The 14,727-nt window shown below is 38.2% G+C and overlaps 1 protein-coding gene across 6 annotated transcripts in view; it reads left to right on the top strand.

The window, feature by feature from the left end:
- SORBS2 (sorbin and SH3 domain containing 2) overlaps window positions 1-14,727 on the top strand; it is a gene marked incomplete at its 5' end in the record, with an annotated part of 72,473 nt that overhangs the window by 10,690 nt on the left and 47,056 nt on the right. For 2 of the 6 annotated variants that reach the window (XM_082282099.1, XM_082282097.1), the window contains 5 exons: window positions 4,043-4,187; window positions 6,498-6,673; window positions 12,058-12,124; window positions 12,947-12,991; window positions 14,177-14,360. In XM_082282099.1, coding sequence (XP_082138225.1) covers window positions 4,043-4,187; window positions 6,498-6,673; window positions 12,058-12,124; window positions 12,947-12,991; window positions 14,177-14,360 — 617 coding nt within the window. Of the gene's footprint in view, window positions 1-4,042; window positions 4,188-6,497; window positions 6,674-7,391; window positions 7,502-12,057; window positions 12,129-12,946; window positions 12,992-14,176; window positions 14,361-14,727 lie in introns of those variants that run through there. The other 4 variants (XM_082282102.1, XM_082282100.1, XM_082282098.1 and 1 more) reach the window with 3 other exon arrangements.

Here is a 14,727-nt window from a genome sequence, read left to right as displayed (position 1 = left end):
GCCTCTTTCTCACCAGACAGTGGCACCCATCTAGTACCATATTTTTTGCCAATGCTTGATGATTTTTTGCCTTCACACTTTTATAAGACCCCAGCCCTCTCACAGTTTTCATATAAGTGCCCATACCTAGCTCCTGACAATATTATCCACAGGAACGACACAGCCTCTGTGAGCACAGACTCTGCCATGAGTGAGTGCTCCTCCCGCACAGTGAGTGAGTCCTCCACAGCCATTCTAGATGAGCTGCAGACTTGTAGCTATGATACTACTGACTGCTCTGAAACACCTTCCCCAACCTTGAGCCAGATGTCTGCTGTGTCAGATGGCACCACCTTAACCAACACTGCTGCCACTTCTCATGTAATTATGCTTCCTTTTTTCCTCCTCCATTTTGTTTGAACAGGTTGTGAAAAGGGAACAGAATTCGACCTTGTCTGTTATGCCATTACACAGACAAGTATTTTGGTAGTAATTTTCCATGGTCACCATCTCACAGTGTTTTGCAACAGTTGTTTAAAAAAAAAATCATTGACATAGCAGATTTGGGAGTAGGAAATGATTGTTGCACAGTTCTGTGGTCAGCTAAGGTGTATCAAACACTTTGCTTAAAAGAAAATAAATTCAAGAAATACTTGTTCCAAATGCATTAAAAGTAAGCAATCCATAGAGTTTGAAGAGATTGGTTTAAAATATTGTCAACAATTTACAGGTTTGTGGAGTTTGTAGGCTGTGGGCTTACCACCATTTTTGATTCACACTGAGATGCAGATTTCAATAATGTAATTTGTAAATTCATGGTAAATGTTGGCAGTATTTAATGCGGTTTTTCCCCAGCCATGACGACTGACTGCACAAAACTGATTTTCTCTCCTCTAATTAACCTTTTCCTCTCCTAAGCACAGTTTCTTATAGGACTGAACTGCATAAGTAACCTTGTATACCCAAGTGTCCTGTTACTTTTCTCTTGGTTAAGTCAAGAGAAAAACCAGTATGCAGTTAGACACTTCATACATACATTCACTTTTCTGTACCTTAGTATACTCATATATGGGGAGAAAGAAGGTATGGAATCTGGGTCAAACCCAGATCACTTCTGATTTCTTTTGAGATTATCCACATGATTAAAATGAGTCAGAACAAAGCCTTCATTTAAATTGAGCAATTCATTGCTGAATTGCAAAACAGAGGGATGTTCTGAATCCAAAGTTTTATTGGGTCACAGCAGTCTTCAAACTTTGTACAAATACTTTAGCATACTGTAATTTTCAAGCCTGAACATATTCCCTATAAAATAATTTTCCTGCATTCTTCTTGCTTATGTAGTTTGAAATTGTAGAATCTAATGGAAGCTTGGAAATGGAAGTACACATTAGATTTTTGCCTTTTCTGGAGTTCCATGACTGTCACAAACTACAATCAATTCTGAGTGTTGAAGCTTAATTCAGTGTCTTGAGGTCAGGCATGTGTTGTGCAGCATTCTTGCAAAGAACTGCTCAGACATCCATAGTGGGACCTCTCTCCCTGTCTCAGCAGAAAGGAAGTTAGAAAGCAGCTCCAGTCCCAGATGGATGTCTTCTTCTGTTCTGATTCAGAAATCCAGAGAGCTTCTCTTTTTGATGCTCAGGAAAATGACAGGAATTTTAAACCTGATACCTAGGAGGAATTTTTACAAGATATTGATTGTCTTGCTCTAGAAGTAGGTGGCTCTGCTTGCAGTGGAAGACAGGTTAAGTATACTGGAGAAAAAAATATTAATAGAGGTTCCTAGGGAAAGGAATACCGTGAAAAATGATTATTTTCCCAGTAAATTGGAAAATAGGTGCATTTTGGTTGAATAGTGGTCTTTATTTCCATATTGTCTTCTTTCCCCACAAAGATTACCTAGGAAAGCAAAATGTCTAATTCATGAATAGGTATCTTAAATTATTTCACTTCCTTGTAAAATCTGGGAATAAACTGTCACCTGGACCTAAAGTTCCTAAAATTCTCAGATTGAAATAACAGTAACTACCAAATGATTCCAAGGGAGGGAAAGGCCTTTGAAACCATAAAACTGTCTTTTATAGCTAGCCCTATAAACCATGCAAGATGCATCAGATAAACAAATTAAATAGCCACCTTCACAAAGAGAAAATCATTAGAAACTAAGAAATTATAGCTGAGCTGAGATCCTCTCTAAGACTTTTAGAAGCAAACCCAAAAATGTCATGTATGAGCATGCCACATACACATTTATGACTGATGTCCTTCAACTGCTTGTGTGGGTCCTGTTTTCATGATATTGTGTACTACTTAGTGTAAGTACCTTGCTGTCTAACTGAGCTATTTGGTAACATCCTTCTAAGGAATATCTAAATTTTTTATTGCAGAAATTCATAAGAGTATCTTTCCAGTCTGCAAAGAACTCACACCAGTTCTGCTCAGAGAAACAAAAGCCATAGTAAATGAGTATGAAGGTGTAAGGCTCTGCACATAGTTGCACCTTGCCTTCCCTAGAAACAAGCTTTCCCACAAAGACAATATGTAGGCAAAGAGAATGGGTGAATGCCTGAAGAGGAGAGATGGCTGGCCTCATCTTAAAACCTTATCTGAAAACATGCCTTCATACTTCTTGAAATGCTGTTTTTGAGTTACATAGCTTTTCTATTCTTACATCTCCCAAGCTGGTTTTTTTGGTTTTTTGGAGGAGAGGATTATGTAAGAAAAGCCAACTTAGTTTTGATTCTAGAATTTACTGAGAGGAGACATTTAAACACAAAACTTTCAATGGAGACATCACCACAAGAGAAGCTTTTCAGCTCACGCATGAAAACAGGCATCCTTAAAATAAGAAACCCCTAAATGAATCTAGGAGTTCACACGATGTCTGCATAAGACCCAGAAATTTTTTTTCTCTCTCAGCTATAGGAGGCCAAGGTGTTAAAAATTTCAAATCAATTCAGTAATCTCTGAAATAAAAATGTATACAGAAGGTCATGAATCATTTGATTTTTATTTGTAAAAATAATATGCATTTTAATATTTTTTATTTATGCTTTTCTGCTTCAGGTAGTCTCTTGTTTACATCTGCAGCATGTTTTAGTTCATTTGTTGTATACAACTGAGCAAAGTTTGCAGTTCTTCCAATTCAGATTTAAAGAACAGTTCTGCACTAAAGGAGATGTTGCAGAGAGCTTCCCTTGCTTTTCTGCTGAAATATTCACTACCCTCTTATTTCATTCAGTGCTTTGTCAGTATCTCAGTTTTGATTCTTTCAATACTCCCCATAAAAGTGATACAGCCCCAATGCAGGGATTCTAAACCTGGGGGCAGGTAGTTTACTCTTGTGAAGTACCTCTAGTGACTGAAGCCTAAATGGCTTTAGGTGCTTAATGCTTTATTGCCAGTTTGCATAGCTCTCCCATTTTTGATTTTGTTCTGTCATTTTGTGGTTGTGGGTTGTTGGGTTTTTTAATTGGTGCTGTTTGTTTTTATTGTGATAGATTACATATCAGCATCCCATGGTCACTCCAGCTGGCTTCCATTTTTTAAAGAAATTTTCGCTCACTCTTTTCAGCTAGTTCTAATGAGACTTTTCCCTTCAGTCTGCACAGAAGTTCCCATTAATATCAGTAGTGCTTGAGCATGGGCACTAAGGGAATATGTCTCTTGGTGTGAGGGATCTGTGGCAGACAGCCTTTGTCACACAATGTTAGGAGCATTTACTGCCATCTTCATTTTATATTGCTGTCAGACATCTGCAAACCTTGTTTGTGCCATCTTCATTGCCTTGACCGTGATCTTTCCGTCACCTTCCCATGACAGCCTGCATCACAGACAGCACACACAAGGAGAGAAGAGGGGAGGTACAAGGTATCTAAGGAACACATTCTGCACCCTTTGTGATAAGTTTTGTGTTTCAGTGAATGCAGCTGCCTTATGGCTGTGTACCTGACAACTGGTTATTGTTGCGTGGATGACAGTCTTGCATCACTCTTTCTTTGGGATAGCAGTCGGAGGGCTTTGTGTGTAGTTTAATGGGATATTGTTTTGTCTCTCTCAGGCTCAGATCACAGTGAATGGGAATTCTGGCACTGCTGCCAGCCCAGTGAGTCACTTTCAAAGGCCTTTTTCCCCTTCTTCAGCTTACCCTCCGCCAGCTTCACTCAATTCCAACTTCGTTATCATGCAGCATGGCAGGATGATGGGTAAGCCTCACACAGAATGTTTGCTTTATGCATTACACAGCATATTCTGATTCATGTGGCAAAGACTGCAAACAATTGCGGAGTGCTTCATGTCCATAATGAAGGTATTGTCTATTCACCTTCCTTGGGAAGTAAGTGCAAAAAACCAACAGCATTTATTGTTAGGTACAGTAGTGATCCTGAACAGGAGTTGCTATTAAGTTTTATTACCTAGGTGTGTGGGCTAACCTCTTGCCAATTTTCTACTGGCTTTACCAAAGAAGGGATGTCTGTCAAAATAGCTCAACCTGTCCAGCCCCTTCAGATTTAGCCTTAAGAAACCAATGGCCAACTTTGCACATTGCTCCTCCCCACAACTTCCGTATTTCCTCAGCAGAAATACTGTCAGCAAAGGGAGGGGCTCTTTGCTTTTAAAAACCTAAAGCCACATCAATCTAAAATTTGTCCATGTTATTTTTTAGGACATCTTTAATTTAAAAATTAAACACAAACCAAATATTATCAGCCTTAGGCTCTTTGCCAGTATAATCCTGTTTCGCCAAGAGAATGATTTCCTTGCTGCTTTTTCTACTAGTTTTGCATATTCAGATAAGATTATACATGCAAAACAGCTTGAATGTGGTCCCAGAGTTTACATTTTTGTTGTGCTTGCAGGGAAATTAGGTGACAGTTCTCGCTCTGAGAATTACATCTTAGAAAAATGCTGCTGTCATCATAGTGATAAGTACAAAAACTGTATGCATGGGTTTCTCCACATCCCAGAATTCTAGGTTTTTTGATTGCTTCCAGTTTGCTGATCTAAAAACCTATCAGTACTGGTTTGGATATACCTAAAATACATATTTTCCCATGACTTTCACTCTTGTATGATCCTAAACTTCTGTCTTCCACAGTAACAGCCTAATTTAATTCTCTTTGCTCCTACAAAAATCCCTCTGATGGTCTTAGTTTGAGGCCTGTGAGGAATGAAGGATCAAATCCAAAATGTTTTCTAAATTTAACATCATGCATTTTAGGAAAAAGTTCCAAATATTCAGACGTTTACCACACCGAGTTGCCCGTCACCATATATGTGTAGCACTGAATTATTTACAGGATTTCAGACTTGAGTAAACAGCCATGCCAAAGCCAGCACTGCAGTGGGAGTGAGCAGAAATATTCAAATTAAAATTAGAGCTTTCAGTCACCGGAGCTCCTTTTGCAGACTCGTATTACAGTTCATCTGTTTTTCTTCAGAATAATCAGTGGATATTAATGCTACATGAAAGTCAATTGTAACTGTCACCATTAGTGTTAGAACATGTATTTTCACTCCCTGCATTCATTTATCCTGCAGTGGAAATGTCTCACTGTACCTGCACTTGCAAAATAGAGGCTTTGTCATAGCAGCCCACTAATTTACTGAAACCTGCTGCCTGAAGGAGTAGGGCTCTTTTTCCTGTCTACAGGAAAGTGTGCATTGTCTGCAGAAGTACAAATTTTCGTGTCACATCCCAGCACTGAGGTGTTCTTTGTTAAGTAAAGTACTCTGCATTTTAGAAGGAAATGGTAATAGTGATGTATTAATTTCATTAGTTATAAAGGAAGATTTGAGGGCGAAGGGTAGAAATACTGCAAGTCACTACAAAACAGCAGCAGCCTGCACAGTTCACCTGAATTACTGTAGGTGGATCATCAGATTGCTCTGCAGGTGCCAGGTTACTGAAGACCATTTTTATGGATTATATGTAGAGTCACATAAACATATCAACACACATTAAGGGAAGAACATTTTATGTCAGAATTTGTTTCTTAAAAATATTAATGCATCAAAACTTCATGTTTCTAAGCGCATATCACGTAAGTTTTTGTGCAAGGCTGTTTGCTGTGCTTACAGAAAAGCAATTTTCTATAGTTTGCTAGACTTTAGGGGTGGAAGTTTTGAAATTATGTCACTAGTTTCCAAGGAATGGTTAGAAAAGGTGCAAGAGTTTGATTTATAGGAGAAAGGCTGCTGCACCTTTCTCAATAGATTTTGCTGTGTTTGTGGGTTTTTTTCTCTTTTTTGTGAGCAAGGCATTGTGAAAAAGTACTTCTACTCTAATTCTGAGTTTAATAGCTTGTCTAGTCCTTAAATAAGTTTATAATTCTGTTAATGTAACATTAAGTAGGGCAAAGCCCTAGTTACGGTGATATTTCTTAAAATAATGTATATGTGTGGGATTAAGATTGTCAGTCTTTGTACAGCATACTAAAATGGGGAAGTGTGTTTTAACTGCCAAGTATGATTATTGTGTCATTACACAATATTCTGTCATGTTATCTTTACAGAGTCCACAGAGACATACTCGCAGCATGTTCAGAATGTTGGCAGCACCACCACCACCAGTACAATACCAATCTGTAGATCCTCAGAAGAAGAAAAAAAAATTACAGTAATTAAAGCTCCACATTATGCAGGGATTGGCCCAGTAGATGAATCTGGAATCCCTACAGCAATTAGAACGGTAGGAAATTCTGGGAAATCTGTGTATGAACTCATACAATGAACTGATTGTTGGTAATGGGTTTTTCACATTCTTCTACTCTTATATAATTTGGAATACAGCGTGCGTAATCAGCGGCCTTGTGAATATAATATTGTGTGTTGACGAAAAGAAGAATGCTGATGGGAGCATAATTGGGCAACCTCATGTTTCTAGTTTTAATTAGAAGTAGCCAAAATTTTGTATCTTTCTTGTGTCTCTTGTAGTTTTTGCCTTTTGGAGATGCACGGTAATTGCATTTGGTTTATTTCTAAAATAAAGTTTATGCATACTATATATGTGTGTGTGTGTGTGTGTGCACAAATATTCATATATATGTATGTGTGTGTGTATATGTAAAAACCTTATGCTTCTGCATTTCTTGGGGCAGTGTTCTCATGTCATCAGGGTAGCGTAGAAATGCATAGTTTTGTTCTGGTAGCAGTCTAAGGGAGTAGCATTTTCGTGGCAGTGCAGTAAATAACCATTGTGCCCTTGAGTGACACGTAAGCGAATAGCTGGGGAGCCCTTTCATTGTGACCAGCCCAGTTTTGATCATCTGCCGCTGGTCACTGCTTGAGTGGTCCCAGGATGTCAAACTGAGGAGTTTTGTTTTCACTATGCTGAAGCATTCTTTCCACTCTGCTGTCAGGGCAGCCTCTTCTGGCTGCTCCAGAGAGCACAGAGGCAGTTGCACTAGGTCTGTAAAGGCAGCACTTACTGGCCTTCCCAGCCAGAGAAGAACTGCTGTGCTGGACGGAGAAAGTGAGAAGAGTGGGAGCCAGGATGAAAGCGTCAGAGCCCTTGCAGGTGAAGTCTTAGGGAGGTGCAGGGATGTAGCAGCTGTTGGATGTATCCTGTCTGCCAATATTGACATATGGGGCTGTATTTTATTGCCAAGAACTGCTTCAAGGGACTGAGAAATTAGGGGAATTGATGAAATCAGGAATTGATGGAGAAAATCAGTGGGTAAAAATCAGGTTAAGTGGTAAGATGGGGACAATTTTTATAAGAATGGGGGAGAAACTCTGGCATTTCTTGCTTTATTTTTGACATAAAAAAGTAATACAATCCAAATCTCTTAAAAATGAAGACATTTCTTTGCAACAATGCTCTAGGTTCCTGTCCTCTTTTTAAGGAAATAGTCCCTTTGCTTTTTATTGGATATAGTAATTGGTTTTGTGCCTTTTTAGTAGCAGATTGTTCTAATAGGGTGCGTATCAGTTATATAAGATTATAACAGAAATCCCCCTTAAGTGTGCCTAATGAAGCTGGCAATCTGCCAAACTATATTTAACTTTTGGGTTGTATGATCTGAGTCTCTGAGATTTTCTCCTAAAAATGTAATTCTGTTTGAATTAGGACATTTTGCTGCTGGTTTTCCTCTGGGTTTTTTTGTGTTTCAATTTCAAGAAACCTTATAGCCTGTAATCTTAGTCTTCTAGAAATTATTCTCACAATGAGTTATAAATTAAAATTTTATGCTAGTGTGTGTATGTGTAAGAGTGTGTCTGATGTGGTATTCTGCATCCTTATTCTGCTGCCTTAAGACATAGCTGATAGTAAAATTGTTTTCAAGATACTCATTTGAGATTACTTGAAGCGTGCATGAGTGTATTTCAGCCCTGTGTACCCCAGCTGTGCAAGAACAAAGTTGGTATAATTGTCAGCAAAAGACTCAAATATGCTGCACCTTGCAAAAGTGCTAAAATTGCATTTTCCATTAATAGTAGAAGGTAGGGTATGTCACCTGCCCTTACTCCAAGGTCAGTGAGCAATCCAAATAGGAATCTTCTCCCAGAAAGTTCAGCCTTAATCCATCTGAAAAGAGAATTTTTCAAATTAGTTCAATTTATCATTGCATGTAAAGTTTAGAAGTTTCTTATTCTTCCATCTTTGCAAAAATGGCAACAGTCTATCAAAAAAGCAGTACATGAAGATTCATGGATGATAGGTAACATACACATTGTGTTCCAAAATGCTGTGCTGCTCAAAGTTAAGCTTGTCAGTAAGCAATCAGGAATATCTGTGTTCCAGACCTTGAGTGCTTTTCAGGAGTAGAGAGGTTTTGGAAGATGTGATTATCTCCTCCAAGTCTGTCTTTACTCTCAGAACATGGTTTGTCACAGCTGTTTAGGCAAGGAAAACAGAATTATGTTCTCTTCTTTCTATTCCTGCTAACCCATTCTGTCCCAGGCTTCTGAGGAGGGAAAGACACCTATGAAGCTTTTTATTGGCTCAGAACCCCCATCCCATTTCAGCATGTTCCTGTTATGCCACTTTAGCTCCTTCTAGCTCTGGGAAATTCAAGTCTGAAAATTCAGATCGTTGTTAGGTTCTGCCTTTGTGCCAAGCCCTGCCCCAAAGATGGTAAAATTCCAAGACACTAGAAGTGAAGTCTCTGAAAAAGAGAGGGTAAAATGCTGTTCACTCAGAAAAGCATTCAGTCAAGTATAGCACCATTTACCACTGATGGGCACCTGGGAAAGGAAAAAACAGATTCATGGAAAGCAGTCATGAAAGACTGTACTGCTTTAGTCTATCCAAAATGATTGTTTTATATCTAACTATCAAAATTAATCTGTAGACTGAAAAGGCCTCTACTTAGTAAGAATGAAAAAAAAGTCGAGTCCCACTAGGTTTCTTTTCCATACTTAGTGATGTAATATTTCAGCTTGAAAAAAAAATAAGCAAACCCCTCCCCCCCAAAAAAAGCCCACGGGAAGTCTCAGAATATTCTGATTTGGAAGGGACCCACAAGGATCATCAAGTCCAGCTCTTAAGTGAAAGCTGATCCGGGGATCCAAGCATTATTAGCACCCTGCTCCCACCAACTGAGCTAATCTCAGGGTCATAGAGGCCTCCTTTAATTGCATACTTCCTGATGGATGATTACAATGCTGCAGTGATTATGGACTCCTCCTAGGAAGCAATTGCAGTTACTTCTTATGTCCTCTACGTGCTATTTGGCTGATTTTTTTTTCACATATTATGACACTATGTTCCAACATTTTATTGCATCAGCTATAATATATGCAAAGCAGGATGGCATCTGAATGGCTTGGTGCATTATAATATATTAAATGTATAATATTGAATACTGTCAATTCCTCAAACTATATTGGTGTGTGGGATTAGTGAATATAAGTTGAGAAAATGTATTTCAAAATTAATGTATTCTACTTCTTAGCTAATCCTATCTGGTTTATAAATTAAAGCCAAATTATTGGCTGAGGCTTGAAACGCCTAGGAGTGGTTTGAGGGGGAGATGATGAGAGAAACAAGCATTTGAATGTCTGGAAAGATGTTGGGAAAGCATCTTCGCTAATCATGTGGGAGCTTCTCCATGCCTGATCTCTATGTGGGAGCCTCCTTTGACTTTGTGGAGGACCTGGCGATGCTTGATGAACAGTAGGATCATAGCAGTAGTATTTATGCATTATTTGCAATTCGTTCAGCTGCCACTGGTTGGAAAACTCTTCTTGGCTCAATACAATCAGAAAGGCAGTCTCAGTATCATGGGACTGGTGCAGGTTTCTGTTGCTGTGGTAAATGAGGAGAAGCAGGGAGGGTATGCCCATCAGCATGAATTCCTTCAGACCTCCTGGCCTAGTAAACTTTTGAGTATATACTATCCTGAGCACCAAACAGCATACTTGTTTCAAGTCCAGCTAAATTATTCTAACCAAAGTTCCAATAGTATAGATATTTAATACCTTCAGGGAAACAATATTAAAATTACCTCAATCTGCTTCTGAATAACTTGTTCTTGGCAGAACTCAACAGTATTGGTAGATGGGGGAAGGGACCTATCTTGACAAAACTGGATCTCCTTTATCTCTATCTTGCAAGCAGGTCTAGGTAAAAAGCATAAGTCTCTGCTTGAATTTTTTTCTTACCCGGGAAATCCCCGAGTTCTTCAACTGAATGTCAGCTCTTCTTTTAAGCATTGTTCTAATATTATTTAGTAGCAATTTTATGAGAATTCAATATGAGTCCTCAAAATACAGGAGCATTTCTGTCTAGTCCCTTATAGTAAGAGCTCACCATTGTAAACAAAACATATTCATTATATACAGAAACTGTAACAAGTAATTGTGGCAAAAAGTGTGATTTAGTAAAGATGGCAGCGTGTGGTGAACACACTCAAATTGTCCCGTATTCTGTAGGGGAGAATTTGTAGATTTTCGCTTTTTGTGGTAAAGGGGAGTAAGCAAAGTGGTTGCAAATTTAGTATTAGCTAGTGCAAGATAATGTACTTCAAGAGGGGTCCTTCGAATTTTCCGTGTACCATGAGGTTCGAAGATAATTTTTTTTGGTTGCCCAGAGAAGCTGTGGATTCCCCATCCATGGAGGTGTTCAAGGTCATACTGGATGGGCTCCAAGCAACCTGGCCTAGTGAAAGTTGTCCCTGTCCATGGAAGGGATGTTAGAACTTGATGATCTTTCAGGTGCCTTTCAACCCAGGCCATTCTATGATTCCATTATTCTCTGCATTAAAACTTCTGCTTTTCTGACTACTGTGGGACAAGTAAAATTTTAGCATCTAAGAAGAATAGTACTGAAAACGTATTTGCCTTTGTCTTACTCTTCTGAAATACTATCATCCTACCTCAAAGAAAATTGCAGCAAAAGAGAAAATGCAGAAGGGTTAAGAGAGAAAAAGAAGCACAAGCAAGTGTTGATATGAGCAGTTTGGGAATCTTGGGATTACTTTGTTTGCAAAAGTGAGGATAAGTATCATTAAATGAGTGATTATTGAAAGATATATTGTATTCACTTTTCTCAGAAGAGAAAAATAAGTTAAAATTAAGTTGTCTGGAAAGGGCTTTTAAAACTGGTAAAAGGAATGCTCCTTGTTTACGGTCCCAACATTAACTCTGAAATATAGTGTGGTCTTAGTTCTTTTCTCAGTAGTATTACAAAGTTTCTCTGCATCATTTAGCAATTACATTTTGAAAGTAATTTAAGCCAGGAGGTCAAAAAAAGCTCTTCTTACCTGCTTGTAATCATAACTGCTGAGGTGTTTCTATTTTCCTGTAAAGAGTCTAGCATTCACTGTTGTCAGATGTAGGGCACTAAGATGATAAATTCTTGATCTAGCACTAATTCCTGTGTTCTGAACCATTGTACTCTCACAAGGTCAGAGTCCAAGACTGACTCAATCTTCAGTGTCTTGCAAAATTTATTACAGGAATTCCTCGATAAAATGCATAAATACATTCAAAATAAATGAAAATTACTAAATTGAATAGGGAATAATGTATAATAGACTTTCTGTCCAGAATCACATTAAATGTCTGATCCAATCTGTACATATGGGTGTTTTTATTTTGTTGTTAATTTTTAAAACTGTGTTTTTTTAGACAGTTGACAGGCCAAAGGATTGGTACAAGACAATGTTCAAGCAAATCCATATGGTTCACAAGCCTGGTGAGTATGTTCTTGTCTTTGTCTCCTCATGTCCAGTTTGAGGGATGAGAAATTGTCTACCGTAGATCTCCTGCCATCTGTACTGCCTTTCTTTTGGAGAACTCCAGTGTTAGAACAGCATGGGCTAGTAAACAGGCTGGTTTAAGGATAAATTTTGTGCCTGAATTTAGTTGTTATCATAGAATATCTTACTTGGTTTTGCTGAAAAGGAGATTTGGTGACATTGCTAGCTTTAATGTCCTTACAGTTTTCACCAAGGATGTCAGGAAACTGTATAAATGGCAATTATGCTCATTATACCTCTGGAAGGAAGGAGACTTTATTTATCTGAGGTAGAGCTAACATTCAGTATGGTCACACAGAATGTTAGTGGGAGAGTAAGAAACGTAGGCAGGAGAATGTTGGCTTACAAGATCTATTTTGAACACTAGTCACGTAGTAGATATTTAGGGCTGCCTTTTGTGATAGGAACAACAGCTTAACAGTCTGTAGCAGAGGAAAGCTGACAAAAGGAAGAAATTGAGCTTGAGGAAGGGAAAAGAACAGACAAAAAGTAATTTGCAATTTGGTGCCAACTTAGTAAGCATGCAATATGAGCGATAGGACCAGAAGATACCATTTTAACAATAAGGTGGTAAAAACAGCCTATGGTAAGTATAATGGGAAGATAGAGTCTTCCAAAAGCACCTATGAGATGAGGAAAAGAAATACAGTGCTTAATTGCCTACCAATCTTCTGTTTGTATTTGCAAAAACAAAGCTCAGTTTCTGCGATGAACTGGTATGTATGGCACTACTGTAACATCTGTATTTCTTTTTGTAGATGACGACACAGACTTGTATAATACTGCATATGCATACGGTACTGGTAGGAATTATTCCCTATTCAAAATGATGCTTTTGTTAATGTCAGCAAGTAATGGTGCAGTTAACTCTTCACACTCACTTTTATAATGCTTGTAGAGACACTTTTTATTGTCTTGCTTGATCTCAGTTGTTCATGCCTTTTTCGCACAAATGAAACAAGTTTTAGTTGCATTTTTACTACAGAAATCAATTGCAGCTGTGGACCTCTTACTGCAGAGGGACATTGTAACACTGTAGTTTCTTGATTACATTGCATTTATTTTCACTAGTGATTGTGAGTAACCTTGTGAGTTTCCTTACAGAAATGGAAAGGGAATTACTGTGTGAAAATTAAAATACTAATTACTGACATGGAAAGACAAAAAGAATATATTGAATACACCTTAAAAATATGCAGCAAGAGTGCCTAATAAAACTGATTTTTTTATGAACTTGTCCATTTTTGCTATAGGCATTCATGTTGACATTATTTAGCTGCAAGAAAAGACATATTCATCTAAGATACGTAATCGTGTCTTAAGAAGATTGTAGCCATATGGTAAAATTATTTCCAAAAAAAGCAGACATGAAAGCATTAATTGACTATGTGCATAAAAGCCATAGTGCCTTCTGCAAAAATGCCATTCAAAATATTTCCATTTCAGTTTTTGTTGCATTCGGCATGCTCTCAGTAGTGCCTTTTTCTATGCTGTTGAGAGGATTTGTTGTGGGTCAGTGGTTTGACATCTCTTTATACTCTTGTGATCCTCTTCAAGATACACTATTGCCTCATCATCACAAAATAATGAATTATTAAAACAATGAAAAAAGGTGTGTTTCCTGCCTCTTCTCTACCTTCTGAACGTAGAACAACTGAGCAACAGGATGAGCCTGGAGATTAATTACAGGCTGTCATTAACAGCTGTGATGGATATATACACCCATTTGCTCCTCCATCAAATTAGTAATGAATTTATTTTAACTGTACTGCACTTTATCTATGTGTTTGTAATTTTATGTAGAAATATATACTAAGTTCTCCAATGAACTACATAATACACAGCAATGTACTTTTAAATGTGCATTTACATGTTTTTGTAACCTTGTAGTTTTATTGAGTTACTGTGGGTTTTTGTAGCATTCCATGTTGTGCTTTTTTAAGACTTACTCTCATGCCATGACTGTTTCTGGTTTTGTTTTATATTAGGTAGCTACAGTCCATCCTTCTCTGCTCAGGCACACCCAGCTGCAAAGACACAGACGTACAGACCACTGTCCAAAAGCGCTTCTGACAGCAGCTCCAATGCCTTTAAGGTCTCATCCCCTCTGCCACCCCATGTGCCACCTCCAGTACCACCACATCGTATGAGGCAAAGGTCTACACCAGAAAAGTAAGTTAGTGCATTTTCAAAAGGTGTTCTTGCTAAGTACAACATTCCAATTGCAGAAGATAACAAAGGGTAAAATAGCAGCTCTGGAATAATATGACTTCAAGGGCTTTATTCAAGGCCCAGTCAGGTGGTGAGGGGTGATCTTCGCCAGGAGTCTGGTGCTGTCATTTCTTCAGTGTGATAAAGAAGTGTTTATTCTTATTCATTATGCGAACATGAGCATTAAGGATTTTTATTCTCATTAGTGTGTTTGTCCTGCTTATTGTGTTTCAGAACAGTCTGTGCTCTAGGAGCTGTCTTCAATAGTTTGTCTCTGAGTAGGAAAGGCCATTTATTGTATCCACAAGCAAAGAGAATGGATCTAAAA

Source organism: Coloeus monedula, assembly GCF_965178545.1.
Source record: "Coloeus monedula genome assembly, chromosome: 5".
NCBI lineage: Eukaryota > Metazoa > Chordata > Aves > Passeriformes > Corvidae > Coloeus > Coloeus monedula.
This window is presented reverse-complemented; position numbering and strand designations above follow the sequence as displayed.